This window comes from Hoplias malabaricus, chromosome 5 (genome assembly GCF_029633855.1).
Source record: "Hoplias malabaricus isolate fHopMal1 chromosome 5, fHopMal1.hap1, whole genome shotgun sequence".
NCBI lineage: Eukaryota > Metazoa > Chordata > Actinopteri > Characiformes > Erythrinidae > Hoplias > Hoplias malabaricus.
In genome coordinates, this window is record NC_089804.1 from 10,876,339 (window position 1) to 10,902,882 (window position 26,544).

The following is a 26,544-nucleotide window of genomic DNA, read 5'->3' on the forward strand; positions in this document are numbered from 1 at the left end:
GAGACTTCTGACTGCCCGCAAATGCCTTATGACATTTCAATACACCACTCTGTATAAGATGTAGGGGAAAATAAAACTGGTCAATAATATCACAGCACGTTCCCTTTCCCTCGCCCAACACTTCCACACACAGTTTCAGCTGGATTCACTTTCACATGGATCCAGTCAGGCGGTGCTGCGACAGGTCGCTCTCACACAGCTCCTGGATCCCAGGACAGTGAGATGGAACCCCACCTCTTTTGACCGTGGTCTCCCCATATCTGCACAGGTTTCCTCCAGGTGTTGCCCTATCCTCTCACAGTCCAAAAACATATGCTGGTAGGTGGACTGACTGTATAAAACTGCCCATAAGTGTGAATGTGAATGAATATCTGAGCATATGAAGTCCTGTAATGGACTGGTGCCCAGCTAAGGAAATGAATGAATGAAAAGATCCAATCAAATATTAATGTATAGAACCCTCTCCAGCTCTCTGTTACAGTATCTGTCCCTGAATAGTCTGATTTACTCAGAAATACATTAAGTAAAATAAAAGAAAAATGGGAATTCTGATTCAGAATGACTTTAACACCACATGGGAACCATAGCTTAGTATCACCATCATCGCTCATAATGTATGATGTACTTTGGCACATTAAGGTGAATATTATTTGCTAAATATCATGGCACTCAGACAGGGTTTCATTATTGAATGCAAGGTTTTATGGGCAGCACAGACTGCATGTCCATGAATTTGTTAGTGGAAGACAATGGAAATACATCCAGTATCACCCTACTTAAGGCAAATGTCAAATAAATTAAATAACAAATTCAAACACTTGATTTTTAATGGATTTAAGAATGCTTTTAGCGTATGAAAAATATCAAAACATAGATAAATATAGCTGTTGCCCTGCCTAGAAACTCAACTGATAAAGGAGAAGAAACAAAGTGTTAGAAGGCAGGGAAATACTCTAGAGAGGGCATACTCTCCAAGAGAAGTTATAATTTAAAAAATAATAATATCCAGGACCTGGAGGTTGTGGGTTTGATTCCCGCTTCGAGTGACTGTCTGTGAGGGGTTTGGTGTGTTTTCCCAGTGTCCGTGTGGGTTTCCTCTGGGTTCTCCAGTTTCCTCCCACAGTCCAAAAACACACGTTGGTAGGTGGATTGGCGATTCAAACGTGCCCATAGGTGTGAGTGTGTGAGTGTGTGTCGCCCTGTGAAGGACTGGCGCCCCCTCCAGGGTGTATTCCTGCCTTGTGCCCAATGATTCCAGGTAGGCTCTGGACCCACCGCGACCCTGAACTGGATAAGCGCTTACAGATAATGAATGAATGAAAGAACATTATCTGTGGAAATGTAGTATCAAAAAGCTACCAACAGAAGCAGTATCTGGATTTTATTTTGTTCTTAGCAAACACATACTTCCTCTACTTATGTTCACATTGGTTCCTTCCAGGATACCCTCAGTGGAAAAAATGCACTTAGCTTTTCTGCCTCACTGTAGGCCACATTTCCTGATTGCCTTCCACCATCATCTGCAATACACCTCTGAGCAACAATTTTATCTCTGTTTGTGTGCACACATACCCACACACAAACACACACACACACACACACACACACACAAACACTCAGACCAAATCCCTCCTAATCTGAGATAAAGTACTCAGGGCGCTCTGCCGGAGTGGATTTTGAGGAAAGTAAAGGGTCAAAAGGGGCAGATGTGTATTTGTGCCTCTGCCACAGAGTCTTCAGTGGAGTGAATCACTGTGGCAGTGAGAGACAGAGGCAGATATTAGAGTAGAATAGATACAGCTATTCAACTAAATTACATATCTCTCTGTAGAAAAGCCCTTTCAGTGCTGAGCCAGTGTAAAGTAAACATGAAAAGTGGCCGTTTTCACCGAGGCGCAATAAAATATTATGAAAAACAAATATTACATAAATGTGCAACATTTTTTCCCCGTGTCTCATTATTGTTATGTTATAATGTATATCTCATGTGATAAAAAAGACATGACTTGTTTACTATAATCAGTACATTAAGACATCAGTATGTAAACATAGTTTCTGCGTTCAGATATTGATCAGATCTTAATTCTGCAATATGTACATTTTAATATTAGACATGTTAATTAATGCTTTTGTTGCAGATCTGTTTAAACGTATCTGCACATTATAATTTCTTTAGACATATGTGTTAAAAGTTATGCTGCACATGCTGTCATTTTCCATTTAGCTGAACGTCTTAGCATTGAATGGATTAACACCATGTTTGTTTAAATGTATACTCCTGCAGATAAAACTCAAACGTGGTGAGGATAGAATTTTACAAGTTAACTGACAAGTGCAGACAGCAGAAAATTGCTTTCATTTCTACAGCAGTCTGGGCATTACTGCAGGTTCCAGCCTTTTATTTTTCTGTGTCGTGACAAGCTACACAGCCAGCTATGTAACAAGAAACAAGGCAGCAGAAAATGACGCAGATAGCAAAACATTTAGTAAATGTGTAAGCGGACAGAGTCCAGCAAACTGGCCAACAGGGTACGAACTCTGAGCAGTATGGCTAATCGCCAGCACTGATGGGCATGTAAGCCAAAAGAGGAAGAGAAGAGAGAGACTGTCCATCTGTTTGAAATGTTTTACAGGGGCAATAGGGAGAGAGACTTTATACTGCTTGTTCTGGCAACGCTACAGCTCCAAAATCTCTGCCAGTAGAGAGTATTTCTGCTTTTAAGATACTGGAATTATAATATGTGCATGGATGCAGATTTTCACATTCAAGCATACATGTCACATACATACAGTGGGAAACACAGCCACCCACACTTTCACACATGTTTGAAAATGTGGATTTCATGAGTGTGTGAGGGAGGCTTTAGCCATATGCTTCCTCCATATGCACTGCTCAGTCTGATATAACAAACATTAGCTAATCAGCTAGCTAGGCTCAAACATATGACGTATGCTACTCATGAATAAGGCTTAAGTTGTGATGTGGAGTAACAGAATAAGAATAAATGGATTAAGTGTACGCATACATTTTCATGAAAGCCTGTTAACGTGTTAGCTCCCTTCGTCTTCTGCTTCGGATCAACACTATCCTGTAATAATAGCTTGTTATTACTGTAACAGAACTTTATCTCACTGAAATATTAACTTTGTCGAAGAAGTGCTCTAACCAGGTATTAAATCAGATGAATTCCATAGCTACAAGAGGCATCTACACTTTTTGGTGTACTTATATACAGCAATCAGGGGGATCATTTAAGACCAAAACAACCATAGATCCTCACTATTCACTATGTAGTGCACTATTGTGGGGGTTCCGCCATTTTGTAGTAGTGTCTGAAAACATAGTGGACAATTTTTAGTGCACTCAAACAATCACACAATGCACTGCAAAATAGTCATATATACAAGCAGATATCAGACCCACCAACCCATGTATACAAGCAGATATCAGACTACCCATAATCCACTGCGTTGTTTAGTGAAAACCCACATGAGGTTTGAAATCATTCACTACCCTCCTGAATTCAGTTCACTATAATAGTGCGCTATATATTGAATAATATAGGAAAGAGTGAATAGGGAGCCATTTCGGACACAAGGCCTTTGTCTGTTACATTGCGTTGAAACAAATGATGCAAAAAGTCACAGCTGGCCAAGATACACTGCAACAAATGAGCTGATTAACAAAACATGGACTGTCTGTACCCTCAAATTAGACCTCTGCACATCACAGCTGAGCCAAAACAACAAAACTGGTGCCCCATCCACCTGCCTATAGGCACTGTAAATAATGACAAGATTACATGTATCTTATACATTGCCACATTTAATAACCAGGTAATTGTGGGTTAATATTTGTCAAAGCAGGCCTATGGGTCAAATCAACAACAATTATTTCTGAATGATGAAAAATAATAGCATTCATCAAACATAACGACATTCAATCATGTGAGCCTTTATAAATGTTTCAGTTATATACTGGGACCCATTGAGACACATATTTGTTATTCAATTAGTTATTATGTGATGCTTATTTTACTTGATCCTAATACATTAAAATGATTTGTATGTGCTCATTTTATATTCATTGAATATGAAATTGAAAAGCACAGAATTAATCAGAACTTGGAAGGAGTCCAGGCCAAAGTGCCTGTAAAATGAAAAGTGTAAAGTGTAAAATGGGGAAGGATATCAGCCTGCTAGTTATCTCAATGCACACACTTGAGCAGCTGGGAACATCATGCTCTCTCACTCTGCCACTGTGATTTCCACTGTGTTTGCTCCACTTTACATTGACTACAGCCTACACAAGCACCGCTGTCAACAACAACATTATGTTCAGTTGTGTAGTCCGTTTTCACTGCAGTCATCAGAAACCAAAGGGTTTCCATAAATATGTAGCACCGACTACCCTCGGACAACTGGCATTAACTTAAATTCCACAGATTGGCAAACAGAGCATAAGAAGGCACTGAAATGAGCTTAGAATGATTTGAAAGAAGGAAAAAAAAAAGCACCAACAAATAGGAGGACGTGCAGCTTTGGCGTAGTGCCTTAATGCTTCATATTACCGCTGTCAACAGTCACTGTGAACCAGAGAGAAGGAGAAAGACTCAAAATCCTGAAATAAAAGGAAGGAATAAATCCAAAGGGGAGAGAACAGCTCCCTCCAGGATTTGAGCTGAAATTCAGTGAGAGCGTTTTTCAGGGCAGACCAGAAACGTTCGTCTCCTGGCCACTCCATCGCTTGGCTCCCCACTGGTGGACTGAATTGATGGCCTCATTTCTGCTCTTGTGGCCTCTCTGAGCTGCAGTAAATAAGGGTGCTAAAGGCAACCAGAATACTGTACAGGCCTGAAAAAAAGCCAGGGAGCCAGTCCAGCACTTGACTTTAAACTCTGGCCTGATGGAGCACAATCTGCTTCGGTCACTGGCCATCAATACTGACAACAAACACAGCACAAAGGCCTACTGGGAGGACCACTTTTTTAAAGGCCAACACTGGCATTTTCCAATCTAATCTCTATTAGAAACAATCTCTATTTGACAAGACATGGAACCTGCACACACACACACACACACACACTTGTGAAGTTGTTAAATGTGTTCTTATGGAACACTAATATACTCTTGTTTGTTGTGTTCTCTGTGTCCACTTCCTCCAGGTGCTCCAATTCCCTCCCATGATCCAAAAACACACTTTGGTAGGCGGATTGGCTAGTGTGTGTTTATGTTGCCCTGCAAAGGACTGGCGCCCCCTTCAGAGTGTGTTCCCACCTTGTGCTCAGTGATTCAGTGTACGCTCTGGACCCACCACGACCCTGAACTTACAGACGGTAAGTTAATGAAGGAATCTGCTGTTTTATTTTAATGTGCTTTGGTATTTTCCACTCACGTGTAGAGAACACATTTCACACCAAATTTTACAGTCAGAAAAGCCATTAATATATTTTAAGCACTTCTAATGTAAAGAAAAATGAATGTGTAATGTGTCATTTATAAAGCTGTAGTACCTAGGGAAAAGAAAAGGATATAAACAGCAATCCCCTAAGTACATTTACAAGTAGTAAGGCAGCATTTTAAATGTTGAAACTGGGGAATTGTTTGGGTTTTTTGAAAAGTGCATGTCATATTCCAAAAGAGTCGCTGTCACACAGCTCCAGGGTCCTGGGGCTGGGGTTGTAGGTTCGAGCCCTGCAACACCAATGATGGGAGAAATTTCACTTATTAAAACTACAGCAACAACAGCAGTTGTTCTTCTTAGTTCCAAAACATTACAGAGTGTTGGATGGACTGAAACACCTGTGGACTTTTTCATATCTGAAGCAGGAATTAAGCTTTTGAAAGAAGGCAAATTGGGCCTTGGTTGTTACAAGTTTTTGAAATACTTGCATTTCTCCCTTTCTTGTGCAAACAGTATTTTATTTAAAATATCTCATGAAAAATGAATAACATGCATTTATGGCCATTTTTACAAAACACTGAAGAAATTAAAGGCCGATTCTGACATGTTCACAATATATCACATGTATCAGAATATACCATACATTCAACCATAACACAAACATAACATGCAAACAAAAACACAAAGATGTGTACCCACAAATAAGTATGTAAGGTTAGTGCTGTTTTTGCTCTGGGGTGGAAGATAGATGGCCCACTTTAATCCTTTAACCTTCTTTTTAAGATAACTGTGTGTGTGTGTGTGTGTGTGTGTGTGTGTGTTGGTGTGGCTGGAGTGGGACAGCTAGGCTTAAGCAAAAAGAAAAAGGAAGCAAAAACACCACCAATGTCAGCTCATATCAGCATCTCCAGCCAATCTGCCCCTGCCGGCAGAGCTTAATAAACAATCCCCCATCTATCCACATTCCTGCCCACACCTCATTTGTGTTTGACTGGATGGCCAGGAGACAGAGGCACACACACAGAGAGAGAGAGAGAGAGAGAGAGAGAGAGAGAGAGAGAGAGAGAGAGAGAGAGAGAGAGAGAGGCTACTAGATGACAGGCATGCAGAAGACAAACAGATAGACAGAGGGTAAACAGATGCTGAAAGAGAGTGAAAGCTATACAGGGAGCAGAGCAGCATGGTAAAAAGGACAGGAAACAAGAGGAAAGAAACAGAAAGAGAGAGAGAAAGAGAGAGAGAGGGAAACGGCTCATGGCTTCTATTTTGAGGGATGGAGGGAGCATAGAGGGCTGTTCATCATCCTATGAGAGAGCAAGGATGGATGATTTCTCTATCCCCTCAACCCACAACCCCCACTCTGGTTCTCTGGTTTGCAACACACCCATTAGCGCTAGCGAGAGCTGGGTGGGGATGATAATACTGATGTGAAAATCACGGTGTAATTGCTTTTTCGACACCAGAACCTGTCTCGTCTGTCCACAATGTGCGGAGCTTTTTCACCCAGGCAGCCAGCATGGCGATGGCCTATATTCCAACTGTTCAGTAGGCGATAAGAAATCAACACTGCCCACAAATGCAGCATCGCTGAGCGCTGATATGTCCGGAAAGGTTTTGTGGTTAATATGAGGTGAAAATTGCAGCACAGAGGCATTTCAGTTCGGCTTCAAAGTCGGGTGACTCATTAACACCACCGTCTCAAGGGCACTGGCTGTGAATGAATAGTAATTGCTAAAGAGTGATAGGGTATTTACTCACAATTCAGGTTTTGGAGCTCTCCCATTCAAGATACTGGATCTGGACATTTTTGCAAGTTCCCCCTTCACTTCACCTGAACAGTTTTGAGTTTGTAGATTAGTTGATTCATAGAGTCATATTTTAAGGTTTAATTTAAGAGAGAAGTGAAGTCCCTGCATCTCCAGAGTGCCTTACACTATTTCAGTTTACAGTGGGCATGTACCTATCTGCCCTATACAGACATTGTCTCACCCCTATTCCAACCAAAACCACACAGAACAATGATTGACGGATTGATCATCTGCACAACGGTCACTGGAGTGACCTGAGTGATTTAATAAGTAATTTTTACTAAGTAGGATGACCAGATGTCCTCTTTTCCACAGACAAGTCACCTTTTTGGGACCTAAAATATGTCTAAATTGTGCTGTCTTCAGGCTTTTCCCCGCCCCATTTCTTGCCATACGCTCTAAACCCTTCATTGAAGTGTTCACTTTGACGTTATTGAAAGGTGAGCAGAAGGCGCAAGGGGTAGAAGGGTTCAAGGGGTCAGTGAGTTAGGTGCTGAATCTGGAGACACTCGCCCGCTTCAGCGCTGTAGGCCCACGTCTACCACGGTGAGCAGCTGTGTTTTACTGGAGCCTTGAACAGAAATGTGTTAAATGTTGTTGAGGTAATATTTATCATAGTCTCTTCTTTATGTTTGGAGAATGTTTCTGTGTCCCCGGCTAAGTATTTAACAAACAGAAAGTCATCTTGTCTGTTCCTATAACGACACCAATACACAGACACATCTCACCGTTACTGACTTTCTGATGTGTCAAATACCTCTGCACAGCTTTTTGTTTAACTTTAGACAAAAACGGAAAGACACACTCTGGATTATTAAAGCCAGAACATCAGAGCGACGTGTTACTCAAAATAAATGGGGCTGTGAATTTTTTACATAACCGTTTTATCAGTCGGACCCTTATAGAAAAGTAAGTAAGGTTTTAGAAAACCTTAAATGTTAAAATGTTATCTTGTATCTTTCTAGTAAACGAGTTGCTTTAATGTCATCTCAACACGGTGCTTCAGACTTGTTGCGTTGTATGAACAGAAAATAACAGGCTTTCCGTGATCATACATACACTGTCAGCAGCTGACGAGAAAGGAATATTACCTGTCCATAAAGCATGTGTTTGTCTGCCCCAAATTTCTTCTTTTTTGGAAACCAAATTATAGCCACCCTATTAATATGTAATTATTCAACCCCTTCATTCTGACTCCCACTGACTCTGAGTCAATGTGCTGACATATTGCAGTTAAAAGATTCTCACGATGTGACATGTGCTTTTAAAGGTAGGAGCAAGGCCACAAGTGATCAGATGTTATGAAAATCATTCTTTCGCGTAGAGTGTACATTGGTCCCAGAAATATTTCAGTCAAGAAAAATATTAAGTTGAAAAAAAAATGACTCAGTCCAGATTCAGGAAATCAAAGATGCAGTGACCTTAATATTTCTATGGACTATCTGCATCTGCTGAAACATCACTGCCACAAAACATCAACCATACGCAGGGCAGTATGTTATACCATCAACATATACCATCTTTATTATAAAATATATATGTAAGCTCTACAACGTAACACAAAATATTTATACATGTTTCTATTACTGTTTACTGTAGTATACAGTCAGTTAATAAATTTGGCAGGAGACTTAATGTTCCATCTACTGTACAGTTTTCAAATAATCCTCCTTGTACTGAACAGAGGCGATTGCTCTAAGACTGCAAGGGAAGCTCAGCTTCCCCTAAAATGTCAAAAAATAAGTGATCATATATATACTGTTGTGTGTACATGTCATTGAATAAATATGCACTACAACGCGCTCAACTTATGTTCAGAATCAGCTTCTTATGACTGGAAAAGACGCGGCTTTCCTCTCAATCATTCCCGCAGCTTCACAGTGCTTTAAACAGTGTAGACGCTCAGCGTCCACAGAGTTTAATAGCGAAGTGCAGCGAAACGAGACGAGTCATTGGATAAATGCTGGGCTTTGTCCCGCCCATCGGACGCTCAGCATCTCTGGGGGTCTATGGGGCAGTGGGCTGGCCTCGGCTGGCCCGGACGCTCAGCTTCTGCATGATGATTGGATGATCTGTCTGAGGTTGAATCCCTTTTTGATTGACAACAAAATGTGCGAATCAGCGATCCTTTGGTGTAAAGATCCGTGGGAGCACAGGCGGACACACTTCACATGGGTCAAGGCCGTTTAAGCAGCCTAGCTCTGCTCGCCATTGAGAGGTCACTAGTCAAGTCCCTGGAAAAGACGCCTTGTTGGTACGACAGGGTCACAGATCATTTTCTTGAAAAGGAACGGAGGGTAGTATAAATAAACCGACACATTTTATGATGTAGGCCGAAATTGAGCTTCCCCTCCTTGAAAGACCAGCACCCGCCACTTGTACTGAAGGACAGCTATTAAAACATATATTGGACATGTAGAGTATTGTTAATAATGCTGTAGACAAACAAAGTGAAAAGAAGATGTCCAGTGAGGAAAGCTTATTAATCCAAGCTTCTTCTTAGACTTTTGTAAATCCTGCCGTAAAAGGAGGACGTGAACATCGATTGCTTACAAGCTCCAGGCCACTGCCTTCCGTTGGGTCAGCAAGACTGCAAGAAAGAGTGGGGAGACAGGGAAAAATGGCTGTATGAAATTAGGCCTAATTATTATCACCCACTCAGCATTTTCTACGTTTCAATATCGTTTCTCTTTTGCTCCCCTTCTCCCCCCCCTCTCTCTCTCTCTCTCTCTCAGAATGCTAATTAAAGGCTAGATATTGGACACGGGCCCATGCCTTCCCTAATACGACAGGAGAAGTACAAGAATGAGAACGAAAAAAAGGAAAAAGTAACTGTACTAGCTCTGGAGAAATGAGTAAGAAGGCCAGGGAAGGAGAAAGCGAGAGTGGTGTGAACAGCTAAACCACTGAGTGTTTCCCTCATCACAGCCAATTATCCTAATCTCAACATTTCTAATATATTAACACCAGAATGCCTATATCGGTCCAGTCAGCCATCACTCTCCTTCTCTATTCCAACTGGAGAACGGGATTTATATAGCAACCCCAAATATTCATTACGACTTCTTTACAACCGAATCAAGTTTCTGCCAGGACTGCTTTTACAAAGCACAATCACAAAGCAAGACATTGATATATACCATGCTTAATGGCAGAGTGTAAAACAACCTGCAGCAGCATGGGTATGGAAGTTTATGTAGAGACCACAGTTTTTCACATTTGCTTATACCAATATATCATTGCTGTCTAATGAAAAAAAGGTATCTGTACTTTTGTCCATTTTTAGTTTAGTACACTGTTTGAACACAGCCACTGTCCTTCGCATTGTGTGAATATTTCATGATGAATGGTCCAAGAGAAATGCCCAAAATTTGTTGGAATATAATATATTTACACTGACTTCCAGTGAAAATTAAAGTTGCTATTTTTGAGCTATATGTTTTTATTGGGACTGTCTGTGAGGAGTTGGTGTGTTCTCCCTGTGTCCGCGTGGGTTTCCTCTGGGTGCTCCGGTTTCCACCCACAGTCCAAAAACACACGTTCCACGTAGGTGGATTGGCGACTCAAAGTGACCGTAGGTGTGAGTGTGTAAGTGAATGTGTGTGTGCCTGTGTTGCCCTGTGAAGGACTGGCGCCCCCTCCAGGGTGTATTCCCGCCTTGCGCCCAATGATTCCAGGTAGGCTCTGGACCCACCGTGACCCTGAACTGGATAAGTGCTTACAGATAATGGATGGATGGATGGAGTTTTTTACTGGATAATGACCATATATAGATCCATATTAAACTCAATAAATGAGTCACATATGAAGCCCCAATGTGCCACTAATGTAAAATCACACAAATATAAAAAGTGAAAGATGAAAAGGTAGGATATTGTACCCTTAACTGGCTGGAGAGTACGCAGGTTCGATTCCCAGTCTAGGTAACTACGCCCCACCAATAAGAGTCGCTATGTAACACTCCTAAGATTACATTCACTTATGTCTGTGACATGACTCAAGCTGTGAGTCTGTCTGGATAAGATTGCCTGCCAAATACCACAAATGTAAATGCTGTATCTCCTCCTCAGACAATTATTTCACTGCAGACATGAGAAACTAGTCCTCCGCACACGCTTTGAAACATTTCCAAACAGCCGACATTTCTGGCAAGGCATAACGACAGCAATCAGATCTAAAAATGAGCAAGTACCCGGCCGGCTCATCGTCGTGAAATTGGAACACAGCTAAAATAAAAATAAATCATCTGATTGTCAACATGATTTTCAAACATGAGTTTTAATCCTGGCCAGGTCCAGGTGTTCACCCCTAATTCCCTCTGTTCCACTTTTCCACTTTCCTCCGTCCCTCTTTCCTCAGCACCGCCTTATATCTCTCCCACCCTCTTTAGTCTCCCGCTACCTGCCAAGCTCTTTCTCTCACTGCCTCTTTCTCACTCTCTCTATCTACTCGCTCGTAGACGCTTTTTGATTGAAACTGTATTGATCCCTCTGTGCTTTTAACACTTAATCAATCTGTCTGAGGCCCATAGGGACAGAGTAAATGTTTACTGAAAGCCCCCCCACCCCCTCTTACCTTCCTCCAAACCCATACGTGTCCACCATACATGTTCACTTTGCTCACCCCCTCCTCTCTCTCTCTCTCTCTCTCTCTCTCTGAATGGATGATGAAGACCGAGCAGTCTGGGGAACAGGACGCTAAAACTGTCTGGCCATGTTCACAATCAATCATCAAATCAGTGAATGTGCCTCAGGCCAGTCTGTCCATTACATCACAGCGAGGATTAAACCGCATTCATCTCCCACATAGAGCAGAAACTAGTGCAGAGCATGAGAAACAATATTTTTACAAATAATAATACACCATTTACTCCCATCAACCTTGGCTTGCTAATTAAGGGTCAGGACCTGGATCTCTCTTAAGCTGCTTTGTGGCTTTGTCTGTTTTAAAAAGGTACTGTACATTGGTATATAGTTGTAAATGCAATTATGGATTTCTCTGCCATTTAGGGTCAAAATAAAAATAGGCTCACTTCTGTCTAGTGTTTATTTTACACATAAATACACCCTACATGTCTAAAGGTTTACACCAATGTGAATTCACCTACTATAATCTACATATTCCTGTCAGACCAAACCCCCACACATACATAAGGCAGAAAGAAAGGACAAATCTGAACCTTTTCTGATCGACTGTGGTTTCACTGACTGAGTCACGCATCAGGTAGTGTCGCAGTCACACAGTTCCAGGGACCCGGAGGCTTTGGGTTCGAGCCCCACTGGCGCCCCCTCCAGGGTGTGCTCCCGCCTTGCTCCCAGTGATTCCGGGCAGGCTCTGGACCCACCACGACCCTGAACTGGATAAGCAGTTACAGACAATGAATGAATTAGTCAAAACAGGTATTACATTATAACTACAAATAATCCCAGGCATCCATGAGGCAAGGTTTTTATATAATATGCATTTAGACTAATATTGGCAGCGTTCTGAGTAAATAAACATTTACTACTCGGTTAAATAGCTTTACTCAGGTACAAAGCTTATGCACTGGAAGTGTGCTACAGATTTCAGGGTCCTTTATCATATAAATTGACTTGAAATGAAGAACAAAGAAGACACAATTATACACTACATAAGTCATTCCTATAGCTCTCCCTCTCTCTCTCTCTCTCTCTCTCTCTGTCTGTCTCTCTTTCTCCACACACACACACACACACCTCAGTGAGTTTTATGGTTGATTTTATGGTGTTTGATTGTGATGATGGCTGCAACAGTATGGGGTAATAGCCTTGCTAGTGCAGATGTTGTGTTTTTGTTTGTGTGTGTGTGTGTGTGTGTGAGAGAGAGAGGGAGAGAGAGAGAGAGAGAGAGAGAGAGAGAGAGAGAGAGAGAGAGAGAGAGAGAGAGAATGAGACAGAGAGGACATTCAAGATGACAAAAGTGCAACAGGCTGTGAATTAGCAGTGGACAAAATTATGCAACACACACACACACAGATACACAAACAAAGCCTATAAAACAAGCAGAAGGACAAAGGATCACACACAGACACATCCCTTTTAGATCAACAGCACAAGCCATTGTCTGCTGAAGAGTGACGATGCTGAAAGGATGAAGGGCTAAAGGTACTGAGGCTTTAAGGTGGAAGCAAAGCCTGTGGGAACATAGAGATGCTTGCCTACACGCACAGACACACACACACACACAAACAAACCCAGCCGTGCCACCAGAGCAGGGATCACATTTCAAAAGCACTTCTAAGCCACCTTTTGGGCAGGCTACCAAATGGCCACTCAGCCACTCCAATGGTGTTAGCAAATATGTGACGAAAAAACAACAAAGACCCGTTTGAGTTCAGAAAGAAAACAGTGGCCTTTTTTAAATCTATCACTTCTCTGTTTGTTTTGGGGATTTTTTACAGGGTGCCCTCCCGCAGCCCAGATGGCTCCTAAATAGTGGTTCCTCACACGCACCGGGGATGATGTCAATGGACTTCAGTTGACTAAAGCCATTCAGTCTGTCGCCTTACACAGTGTGTGTAAATGTGGCAGGCTGTGACACAGAGCATTGAAAATGTGAATCTTTCTCAATGGCTTTGTACTCAGTTGTTTTTTTTTCCTCATGATTATATGAATGCACGCTACTGTGCTTTTTAATATGCAATATTTGTGTATCAAACCGGCCCTCACGGTGGCACAGCAGGTAGTGTCAGAGTCACATAGCTCCAGGGACATGGAGGTTGTGGGTTCAAGTCCCACTCCGGAGTTTCTGAGGAGTGTGGTGTGTTCTCCCTGTGTTCGCGTGGGTTTCCTCCGGGTGCTCCGGTTTCCTTCCACGGTCCAAAAACAGGTACTTGGTTTAGCAACTCAAAAGTGTCCATAGGTGTGAGTGTGTGTCACCCTGTGAAGGACTGGTGCCCCCTACAGGGTGTGTTCCTGCGCCCAGTGATTCCGGGTAGACTCCAGACCCACCATGCCCCTGAACTGGATCAGTGGTTACAGATAATGAATGAATGAAAGTGTATCATATCAATGGCTAATAGTAGATTACCATAGTCAAACGTTTTGCCGTATTTCTCTCTAGTAAGTAAAAATTAGACAAAACAGTAACTCAAAACCTGCTTTTTAAGCAAATGAACAACTGCCGCAGCTGTTACAAGGAATGTGTTAAATTATTGTATGTGGTATTTGACCTTGACATGCAGATGTAGCGCACAGAGAAAAGATTAAAGAACTCTGCGTGATTCATTTAAGGTCAGGGTATGTGTAGGAGCAGCAGGTCCTATGTCAGCACAAATGAGCTACCTCGAACTGGAAGGTTACTGTTTGTACGATCCAGGAAAGAGGCATCAAAGCTTTTCTCATGGCATTTTAATGAGAGGGAAAGAGAAATGTGAGATGACTTGAAAAATTAGCCAGGAAAAAGGATAAAGTTAATTACTGGTTTACTGAAACAGAAGCTGAAAACACAGTGTCCACCGATGTGGAAAGAAACAGTCACTACCAGTGACCACTTGGCCAGGCTTAAAATCGCATCAGCTGATAGAGGATGGGCTGTTTGTTCTTCTGGAATATACACAAATTCACCCACTGCCCCAAGACATATCACAGTGGACAAAACAACCAAGAAATGAGTTTGATTCCAAGAATTCTCAAACACACAATCTCGCTTTCAGAGCATGTTACAGAATGGCCTGTTTGAAAAGGTGTGCTGGTTTTCATTTGGGTGAATCTGACTGCAGTGAATGCATGAGTAGCCCACTGTATATGTACAGTGTAAATATACAGCACTGTGCAAGAGACAAAGACCACCACTTACATTCTATTTCACATTCTAAGAGCAAATAACTGCACAAAATTGTGCCAAATATTATGCAAAACATTTTTTTCAATAGATTGGAATAGATAATGTCCTTGCATAAGTGGGGTGATAGATAATATGGTGGATATTTCCCGGACACAGTTCTGTGGTGTTTTACAGAGCAGATTGACATGGCAGAACCCCAACTTTCTTCTAGTCTAGATTGAATACATCTCTCTGTTTAGGGCACAGACAAGAATTAACGGTTAATAAATGTGAATGTTTCTTTGCGTGAGACGTACGGATCAGTGCTGTTAATGCAGATTATGGAATAATAGCCAGTGAAACAAATAAGCGTACTTCATTTAAATCAAGTGCAATAAATTTGTCCAATCAAGGTGCCTTTGATAAGAGTCTCAAGAGAAAATATTACACATGCAGTAATTCATGCACAGACAGCACTGGATCTCCAAGCCTGAGGTGATTAAACAAAACATGTTATTGTGAATTCAGATTAGGAGTCGAGTAAAACCAGTTTACATTCAAACTAAGAGTGTAGCTGACTTTATTGTGTTTTGTTTTGGTTTTTTTCAAAGAAATTCAATTGCACACACACACACACACACACATGTATATATATTATTTCTGATTTTCATGAAAGAAAAACATGAACACCTCCAGGTGTGTGTGAGAGAGACACTGCTCTCATATATTATATATTTATTTTTAAATTATGCCTTGAGTTTTTCCAGATGTGTTGGTGTTTTCCATATTTATATAATAAACTACTGCAAAATGGGTATTTTCAAAAATTTTCAAAAACATTCAGCACACCATGTGTTCTGCAGATGAAACGTGATTTCCTCTAAGTTATCATCATCTGTGTAAGTGTCATTCAACCACACACACACACACACACACACAAGTGTTTCCCTAACCCATACATAATTCTTAACCTTAACCTGTATTCACCTTAAAATGTAATAATTTAATGATGTTGGTTCCCAAACGGATATGTCCCCGCAATGTAAGTGTGAAAACAGATCTTGGTCCCCCCCCAAACAACGTGATGTTTTTTTCCTGGTACTTACAGAGACACATACAAGCATAACAACACAACCAGAGTGTGTATAATACCTTTAATGTAGTTACACCTCGCCAAACTGCTCCAAGTCTCCTGAAAGCACTTAGAGTGAAATACAGCTGCCAGAGCAGGTCCAAGACCTCGTACAAGAACCGCGAGAGGTGTCTACACTTTTATAACAACATCCCCTTCACTGTTTTAGAATTACACCACTGTGTAAAAACTCTACCACATGTTCCCTCGGCTTCTCTGTGTCTCTCACCTCAGCTGTTTGACTGTCCAGTAAAGTACAGATACGGGTTTAATAATTACCAGAGAAATACACCAAAAGAAACAATAGTAAATCGTGTAAAACCGCACCTGCTGGGATGAGCAGAGACGCTATGTACGGACCTCAGTGTTTGTTTACAGTGTGGCGGCGGAGAATATACCGGTCCCCAAACGCTGACACTCACTGCGAGTTTTGTCAGGAGTGTCAGAGCCCCTAAAACTTTCTACAAATGAGTTGTACATCTTTAAACGAGCGAACTAAGCAAACACACAGAGCTTAAGTCCATTACTCGTATTCTCCTCCCATTCAACAACACAACAGCCAAAGTCCCAGGCACACTACACCGCGCCGAGGAGCCGCGAGGTCAGCGGCAGAGAAGCTCATAAATAAAGGGTCAGGTTTAGGCTAAACATACCGCGGTGAACGGAACCTAGCAGCATCCCTTACCGTCCACGGCCATGCTCGGTATTAGCGTGTATCTCTCCGTGGTGGCTCTACTGAGGCTCTTCCATGTTTATCTGCGTCCAGAGAGAAAGAGAAAGAGACAGAGAGAGAGGAAACCGGGGCGAGGGACACTTGCTGTGACCTCCGTACTCCTGTGGGCTCCGAAACGCCGCGCTGTGAGAGGGAAGTGAAGCGCTGTGAAGCCGATGTGGAGTGAGTGGTGTGGAGTGGCTGCGCTTCTCTCGTCTCCGGTCATGCCCCACAATCTCTCTCTCTCTCTCTCTCTCTCACTCTCTCTCTCTCGCTCATAGGTTTAACATACAAACACACCCAGCGTGCCCGGAACCCCGTTCAGCTCCTCCCTCTACTCTGGCACCTGTCTCTCGGCGCTCTCCGCCCCGGTGTGCTCTCTAACAGCACCGTTCATCACAGACAAGGAAGGGGTCGCCGAGACTGGTCAACCTCTAGAGACAGTGACCCTACTCCTGTATTCCCAGCCTTCAGTCTGTAGCCTAAACTCTAAACAACATTAAGGTGCCTGCAGTTGTTGTTGTAGTCAGACTGCTGGTACAATCCGGCTGAACAGTCCCCAGCTAAACACTGTCATCAGAATGGGATCACCATCTAATGTCACCATGCCCAGTGCCAGACGTGTGACTGAGAACTATCCATCAGAACCAGACCTCAGTAATGTTTAGGTGGCTAAAGGCAATTAAATCCTCACAGCAGTCTTCTTAGAACAAAAAAAGACAAGGGACATTTTGTGCATCGTAAAGGAACAAGTGACCTAGTATTACTAATACATTTGTAATTTTAGATAGTTTTATTTTTTTATTTTGACAGTTAAACCGCTGAAGACTGAGAGAGCACAGAGTCGAGCTGTGTTTCCTGGCCGAACTAGACTGAAGAAGGTGCATCCCAAGGTCCGATTGAGGGTCTGCATCTTTAAGTAAGCAACACTACAGATACAGCAGTGTAAATGTACATTTCTACAATCGGACTGAACAATTATCTGATTAACACATTTAAATCTGACATTCTTGTGTTTTTACCTCATGCTTCCCCTGTGGTGATCTGTGTGGTGTCTGTATGCTCTGAACTTTTCACAAGCTTAGTGTGCTCGTGTGAAAAAGCACTACTCAAAATGGTTCTGCAAGCAGCGCTGCCTACAGGGCAGAAGGAATGTTATTGGTTACCAGCCAGCAGACAGGGATGAATGTGATTGGTTAAAAGGGATTGCCTATAGCCTGCTAGAAATTACTCCGCACATTTATTTCTTTCAGAGTTATTTCTGCGAGTCAGAGTAGATAAACCTCAAAGGTCTAGGCAGAGCTTTACTGGTGTATGGTGAAGTATTTGAAAATCTCCACCCAAGGGATCACTGCCTCCAGAACCATATTGAGCAGGGCTTTTGAACACGTGCACTAAGCGTTTTGTTCATGGCCCAACTTGCTTTTGAAAACAGCATAAACCTCCAGTTTTCCACACTTTATTAGTCAGTCAGAGACACATCAAATTACAGGGCCCAGGACATCACTGATATGGAAAAAACACCTATCACCACCAGGGGCAGCATCTTTGCACCTCCATTTGGGTGCTTTTATCACCAAAGAGGTGAGTTTACACACTCCAGTGTTGCCTGATGTTTGGAACACAGTGTACCTTATCCAGTCTATTCGCTTCTATGGGGAAAACAAATGGCATTTTCCAGCATTCATGCTCTAAACATTTTTATCTGTGTACCTTTCCCAGAAATATTCCTTGATCCGAATGATCGGAGGTTTCCTAACACGCCTGCTAAACACACTCTTTCCTATCTTAAGCAACAGCACTTTTTAAAACTGCCAAAGCAACTTTATAGTATATAAAACTGTGGTACACAGTTTTATGATATCAGTTCACTACACTGCAGTGTAAGCTTGGCTGTAGCATGGTTGGTATTTCAACTAATTAATGGTTTTTAATTAAGAGGGTCTAGTAAGTATTGGCACCAAAAACACACAACAAATTCTAAAACACTATTAGAAGACTTTCCTGTGACACACGATATGACAAAGCAAAGGAAATATCTCAAAACAAACAGAGAATGCAAAATGAAGCACGAAGACTAGGATCATGTCAATCTAGAGAGATGCAATTTCCTGTGACAAAGTCAGAGCAGTTGAGATTAAGTGCATAACATCAAATGAGTGGCCTTATCCTACAGCGTGCAACTAATGGTTTAGGCACTTACTGCGTTTCCAGTTCAATTACAGAGAATAAACGACTGGCTGACTTGAAGTGTTCTTAATGTCAGTGGTTCTAGTTCATCGGGAGGAGGGTCTGGCAGCTTGGTCAAGTATGTGCTCCACTGGTGGACAAAGTGCAAGAGAAGATTTCATTTATGTGTTCTAAATGTATCTCAGTACTCTGTCACCTATAATATCACTAATTGTTGTAAGAGGTCTGCCTGGGGCTGGGGCGAGGCTGCCTGCTAAGCCACCCCCAGTCACCAGAGGGAGACAGAGACACTCTTAATTTGGGGCAATTGGTTCCACCTGGGCTACTCCTACTTAAGGGAAGCCAACACACCCCTCAGTGCTCAGTCTTGGGTTTTGTGTTTCAGAATGCTGTGCAAGCCTGGCTGGTAATTTGGTAAAGGCTCTTGAGTTTTCTCCTGGGTCTCTCCATCTTCTGTTTCTCCACCAGGGATTTCTCTCTGGTTTCTCCTGGGATTCAATATTTTCTTTTCTTTATCATTTTATGGTACAAATAAATAATCAGAAATAATGTTCCATCTTTAATTTCTTTTGTCTCGTCTTGTCCCTCCCTTTTGTTTTGGGAAACTCTCTTGCCTTTGTTTTCTTTTGCTCAATTTTGAGCTTATCAGTTTTCCTCTCTTGTGTTTCATGTTGTCTTAGTATTCTTAACATCCAGAGGGATTGTTTGTGTGTCTCTGCACTTGAGGCCTATTTCTCTAGTGCTCTGTTGGTGGCTTGCCCTGTTCCAATCCACCCCTGGTTGAGCTGCCACATTACAATGATGAATAAATACACTGGAGTGTATATTTACTTTAACTGTCCACCCCACGAAAACATTACTTAAAGGTGTTCAGCAGACATTGCAGAGTGTTTAATTGCTGTAACTTTGCTTGATTTCTTATTTATTAAAATATTTCACAACGAAGCTGATGCCTTCTCAACATTCCTAAGCTGAGACACTGTTTTTGTGAAAGTGAGAGGCTGTGTACTCAACTGGCATTAGGCATAATGAGCTTAAGTCTTCAGAGCATTTAATTTTATTGTTTTCTATGAAGATCATACAAGCTGTGAGTGCATGATTAAACATTTAGTGCATTGTAGTTTACAGATTACAAAAAGAGATTACAAGTAAACAGTACTCTGTAGACAATGTACCTTACACCCCAGTTTCTCAGAACTGTGCATAGTCATTCTATTTCCAACCATTCTGTTCATCAGTGTGACACCCAAGAAGTATGGATGATGTGGCTAGGAAAAGATTTGTGCCTGAATCTAATGCCCTTAACCACCCTCTTCATTAGGCTTGAGGTACTGATCTTCACAGCGCAGCTAACAAAGGTGATGCAGTGATGTGATGCAGTATTTATATTTGATTTTACTAATTACAATACAACAAAGCTAAAATTCTCCTTGGAGCTATAATTGAACCAAACATCAGCAGTGCACTACAAAGCACCAGGAAAGTTGGTGATTAATGCTGCTCTGTGTTTACAGCAGTTTTGTTTGGAGTGCAGTATAGAAGGGGCTTTGAAAATGTTGCTTTTTTTTTTTTTATTATTTCTCCTCAGGTCAGTACTGTGAGACAATGATTGATTAATTCATTCATTCATTGTCTGTAACCGATTATCCAGTTCATGGTCGCGATGTGGCCAGAGCCTACCCGGAATCACTGGGTGCAAGGCAGGAACACACCCTGAAGAGGGTGCCAGTCCTTCACAGGGGGTCACACTCACACATTCACTCACCCCTACGGACACTTTTGAGTCACCAATCCATCTACCAATGTGTTTTTGGACCATGAGAAAAACCCACACAGACTCAGGGAGAACACACCAAACTCCTCACAGCCACCCAGTGTGAAATTGAACCCACAACCTCCAGGTCCCTGGAGCTGTGTGATTGTGACACTACATTTTGCAAAAGAAAGGTATTCACTGATTCTCTGGGTAGCTGGGTTGTAGCATTCTTGCAAGCCATCTACTGTTTCTCACAATTTACTAATTAATGACTGATATTAATGATGATGTTACTCAGGTGGCCTTTAGGCTGTAACTGCTACATTATTTTCAAAAATGTATGAGCACAGCTTGTTCTTTGCTGACTGTAATATCAAAGGCCCTCTTTGTTAATGTGCCTGCTCAGGCATTCTGTAATATTTCTCTGCTCTTTTGTACCATTGTCCTTTTACAGAGGTCCTGAGCCTGAATGAGTGGTATAACGCTAGCTAACAAAACTGCTGACATTAGTTTCAGTGTTGTGCCACATAGTTCACAGGCAATCATCAAAGATTGAGATTTGAAGATTAAGATGATATACATTTAGCTAATGTAAAAAAAAAAAAACATCTCTTTTGATACATAGCTTTTGTTGTAAACCCAGTTATGTCTGAAATTAACTTGCCAAAGACAGTAGTATATTGCTAAGCCATAGCCTTATTCCCATTTGCTGATTTGCAAATTCTGCTGTTGCTGTTCTAAAAAGCATGAACAAGCTCTTTAATTCCTCTGTGGGTGACACAAATATTACAGTCTAATTGAAATCAATAATGTCATGGAATACATGGGAACGTGTGGGATATATTTTCAATAAAACGAGACTCCTTCCAGTGTACCCTGCAGTGCATATACTGAGGGACAACTACCCTGACCCTGTTGTCATTTTTCACTTAGATACACTTACATGGTATGCACATAGACAGTGTTAGCAATTTTTCTGTTATGAACAAAATTTCAGGAATGTTTCCATTGATTCCTTTTGAAGTAATACCCTCAACAGTGTGTCCAAGATGCTATTTCCATACTGGTGCTATTGCTATGAACGAATCAATGAATCAATTGATTGATCTTTGTTTACAGGAAATTACAGAAACAGTCAAGAAATGATTACTTCTCATCTATTAAACACAGGCCATAAAGGCTATATGTCTGGAACACCAAAGAGAGAGAGAGCATGAACAAAATGGTGAGACAAACAGGCACAGAGCAGCAGTTAAAATATTAGACTAGTGTACATATACCAGCTGAGTGTGTGTGTGTGTGTTCTATGACTTCTACTATTACTGCTGCTGTTTCTGGTACTTCTATTACAGGTCCAAAATTTGTAGACACTCCTAATTATTACTGAGTTTAGTTCCTTCACTGTAAACCCATTGCTAACCCAGACATATTTGCTAATGAAGCTTGTATGATCCTCAAACAAAAGCATGCATAAAATAACATGGGACACTTTGGAGCAGCTGTAAATGAGCTTAAGGACTCTATGATCAATGCCCAACGTGGCCTAGAGGGGTATAATTCATCCAGCATTGGGCTGTAACAGTAGAACTATTTTCTTGAGTGATAGAGCATTAGGTATAAGCTACTTTGGGATTATTCTGGGATGAGTTAAGAGTTGGGTTTTAATCCAGAAATAATCATAGAACATCAGTACCTTACTTTACTAATGTTCTTTTGGCTACAATCCTATCCTCACAGAAATAGTACAGACTTTGTAATTGCAGTAAATGGGGACAAACGAGCTTTTAACACCCAAGGGTCCAACTGCTGCTACTACTAATACTATGACTACTACTGGTACTGCTACTAACAATATTACAGTAGAATATTGGAGTTAACAAGTAATGTACCTCAAGTTAACTGAATTCACTAAAGGTGTGTCTGTGGTATTTTGGAAATAGTGTAAATGCTTCAATGAAATCCATAAAACTAGACTATTTACTTCAGACAACACTGTTAATGTAATGTAATTAGAGTAATTCACAGGTTGTACAAAAAAGAATGTGCCTTACATGATTCATCGAGAACAATCTAATGAAGTGTACTTTATAATAACATTCATTTATTAATTTAGGGAGATTTTTAAAAGAAATCACATCCCCTTCAAATGCTGGAAGGAAGGATTTGTTAGAAGTTGGTCTTAGAGACAAGCATCTGACAGAAAAAGAGTCATATTCAATGATGCTTCAATAATGAAAGGAAATAACCTTTTAATAATTGAATATAATACTGTAAAAATGATCATCTGTCTTCATTAACTCCACTCCATTAAAACTAAATCAAACGCAAACAATATCTGTAAATAATTACGAACAGTGCACATGCAGTGTATTAAGAGCTTCTAAGCAAGCCATAAATTTGTGGTTTCAGGATTCCATAAGAGAGTTAGTGCTACAAAATAGCTATCTTTTATTGCCATGAGTACTGTTAATGTATTATATTTTGAAAAACATCTGACAGAGACAGCATCTCACTCAGTGACACTGTAACAAACATTATAATCAAATTTATTTATATAGCGCCTTGTACAACTGATGTTGTCACAAAGCAGCTTCACAGTTTCAGAACAGAACATTTCAATCAAAGCCCAATGCGAGCAAGCCGAATGCGACAGTGGCAAGGAAAACCTCCCTCGAGGCTGGAGGAAGAAACCTTGGGAGGAACAAAGACTCTCAAAGGGGACCCATCCTCCTCTGATCAAACTATAGATTGAATTTTAAATGATCACCAATGAAGCATCATTATGCTACATAATAATAATAATAATAATAATCAAAATGGTGACATCAATCTTGGGGCATAATAATAGTGCATCAGATTGGAAGAATCAGTCAGTGTTGCTAATCTGAGTCCATTTCTACTTCAGTGTAGTTGATCATGGTGAGTTTTCAGAGGCTGGCAGCAGTAGATGGAGGTGAGCAGCTGCTCTGGTCTGGTCTGGGCCGCAGGAGAATCCAGCAAACAATCTTCCATCAGTGGGCCACCATTTTCTCAGCAAACAGTAAAGAGAAGCAGTTAGTTTGGTTGAGTTCAGCAGAGAAAAAGAGCATGTGATTATTTTCATTAGTGTAGTGACGGATCTGACTGTAACAGAAATTGTGAGCACCCCATGTCCATGAGTTCCTGAAACGACAACCTTAAACTAGAAAGAGGTTAGTTGCCAAAGGCTAAACTGAACAAGTGTGTTTTGAGCCTAGACTTACACATAGTGACTGTGTCTGTGTCCCGGACACTAGCTAGAAGATTGTTCCAGAGCTGAGGGGCTTTGTAGGAGAAAGCGCCCTGAGATCTGAGTAATCTTGGTGGTTCATAGTGCGTGATGAGGTCTTCAGGGATTCAGGGGTGAGACCGTGTTGGGATTTATATGCGAGTAAAAGAATTTTGTAATCAATACGGAATTTAACTGGAAGCCAGTGAAGGGCCGATAAGACTGGGCTGATATGATCAAATTTTCTAGTTTTAGTGAGGAGCCTGGCTGCAGCATTTTGAATTAGCTGGAGTTTACTCGAGTTTCTGCTGGAGCATCCTGATAAAAGTGCATTGCAATAATCTATTCTTCATGTAATAAAAGCGTGAACTAATTTTTCTGCAACGAATGCCTTGGGCACTGAGTTGTTACTCAAACTCATTAGCCAATGGCAAGGCACCACTGAGAAGTCCCGCCCACGCTTTGCACCAAACTCAGAGCACGCGCAGAACTCACTAAAACCATGGAGCACAAAGGTCAGAGCCGACAGTGCCACACCGGAGCCAGGAGTGGGTTGCGAGGGGCCTGGTGTACGCCTCACATCCTCGTCTGTAGGTGGGTAGGGGGCCGGAGACGATGATCCTGGCGTCCGTCTTCTTCAGAGCGGTATCCAGAAGTGAACTGTGGTGCTCCTTCAGAACCTCACTGCGGCGGGCGGAAGTGTCGTTCGTCCCCACGTGGGGGGTCCTCACGCTGCTGCAGCGCAGAGGGAAGTCGCCTGGCAACATCCAGGACACAGTAGCGTTACTTTTAGTGCCTGAGACGCTTAAATGTCTGATTATAGAGTCGCCAATAATAAGAACACCGCCCTGTTTAACTCTCGGTGCAGGTGCACCTCAAACCGGTGGGGAGACGACCTCGGCTTCTTGCTCGGAGCTGGACTAAAGATGGCCTTCCCGGAGAGCCGCCGTAATGGAGGGAGCTGGAGTGCCAACGGCCGCGTAGGAGGCCGTTGCCTTTTTCAATCTGAGGTTGAACAATGACACTGTGTGGCTCTTACCCTTTTGGCCATTTGTTGGTTGTCTGCTGTGTCTGCCATCCTTTGAAGAAAGTTTTTTTTGACGTGCACGTGAACGCTCAGACTTTCCACTGAAATCTGCAGATAGGCTTTCTATGTGGCAGCACAGGTCTAGTGATTAATTAATGATAAACATATAATTATATTATAATCATGATTATATCACTATTGATATAGTGATATTAGTGATTAATTAATTATAAGTGATCGGTCATGGCACTGGAGGTCAGCTACACAGACGACAGTGTTCTTATTGGATGGACTACGTGTGTCCAAAATGGCCCCAAATCCAACCTCCAATTAAAGACCGTGAACCACAAGAGATTGAAGCTTGATTTTACCATGTCCTCGGCTCATGCCAAAAACAGACGTTGCCCGGGAAACCTGAGGCCACAAAAGTATGGAGTTTTCTCATTAAACAAACTGAGGCCATTGATTTGATACCCCCTATATGCGAGTGTTTCTGATGGTGCTATGAAAGGCAGGCATTGAGCTGACGGGACAACTCAATGACACTCCAGGGCAGTCTCCAGATCGTCAGCTTGTGGCTGGTGTCCAGTAGTGAAGGAGCATCTTTATAACAGTGAGCCAAAAGCAGTCAGAGTCAGTAGACAGATTCAGCCTGGGCCTGTTCTGTTATTCTACAACACAGTTTGCCATTTTCTGTTGTGATGGCTGAAATTATAGTGTGTCTTATCTAACCACTCATACGACTGTCCAATGTGATGCAGTGAAAGATGAAGCTGGGATATTGCAGATTGTCAAATTTAAGAATTACAATTTGCACATATCATTTTCCCCTTGTACCAAAAGAAACTGACCAAAAGATACGTTTTTTTTGTGTGTGTGAAATTTGCTTTCTTTATCAGGGAAAAGTATTTCCCTGCATATTTTAATCACATGCAAGGTTTAAACAACACTTGGCTTCAGTTCCCATTTGCACCTTCTCTACCAGGAGATGGATGGTATATCTGTTGGCTGCTTTCGATGCACAGATAAGAAGGTAAAACCCTTTCCACACATTGCAGAGGCACCCTGCAGCTGTGATCAAGCCCACAACCTGATAATGGATGTCCCCTCAGCTCCAACCCAAGCAGGGCAGTGGATCACTGAGTTATCTCAGGCTGTTGGTGGCTTCCACAAGTCACACAACTACTCAGATCTTCCTCAGTGATTGTGGGTATATGACACTGACTTGAAAAAGCTGATTTATAAGCATCAAAGAAATCTTTAATACCATTGACTATAGATATGAGATGTATAGCGTATCATCGCTTTTATCTATATATAGGTTTCCTCAATGATATTTCTGGCTTAAATCTCAAGAGTCACAATCCATTATTTCTCAGTACTAGCTTACCGAAAACAAGCAGAGGAAATCTGAGGCAGTGAAGGCATTCTTTTTATATATATATATATATATATATATATATATATATATATATATATATAT

General features: G+C 41.6%; 1 protein-coding gene across 1 annotated transcript in view; it reads right to left on the bottom strand.

Annotated features, from left to right (window-relative positions):
* Positions 1–17,057, bottom strand: part of samd10b (sterile alpha motif domain containing 10b) — a 92,734-nt gene extending 75,677 nt beyond the window's left edge. The window contains exon 1 of the mRNA XM_066672606.1: positions 16,815–17,057. Within this exon, the coding sequence (XP_066528703.1) occupies positions 16,815–16,827 (13 nt within the window). The 5' untranslated portion in view covers positions 16,828–17,057. The remainder of the gene's footprint in view (positions 1–16,814) is intronic.
* Between the last annotated feature and the right edge of the window lie 9,487 nt (positions 17,058–26,544).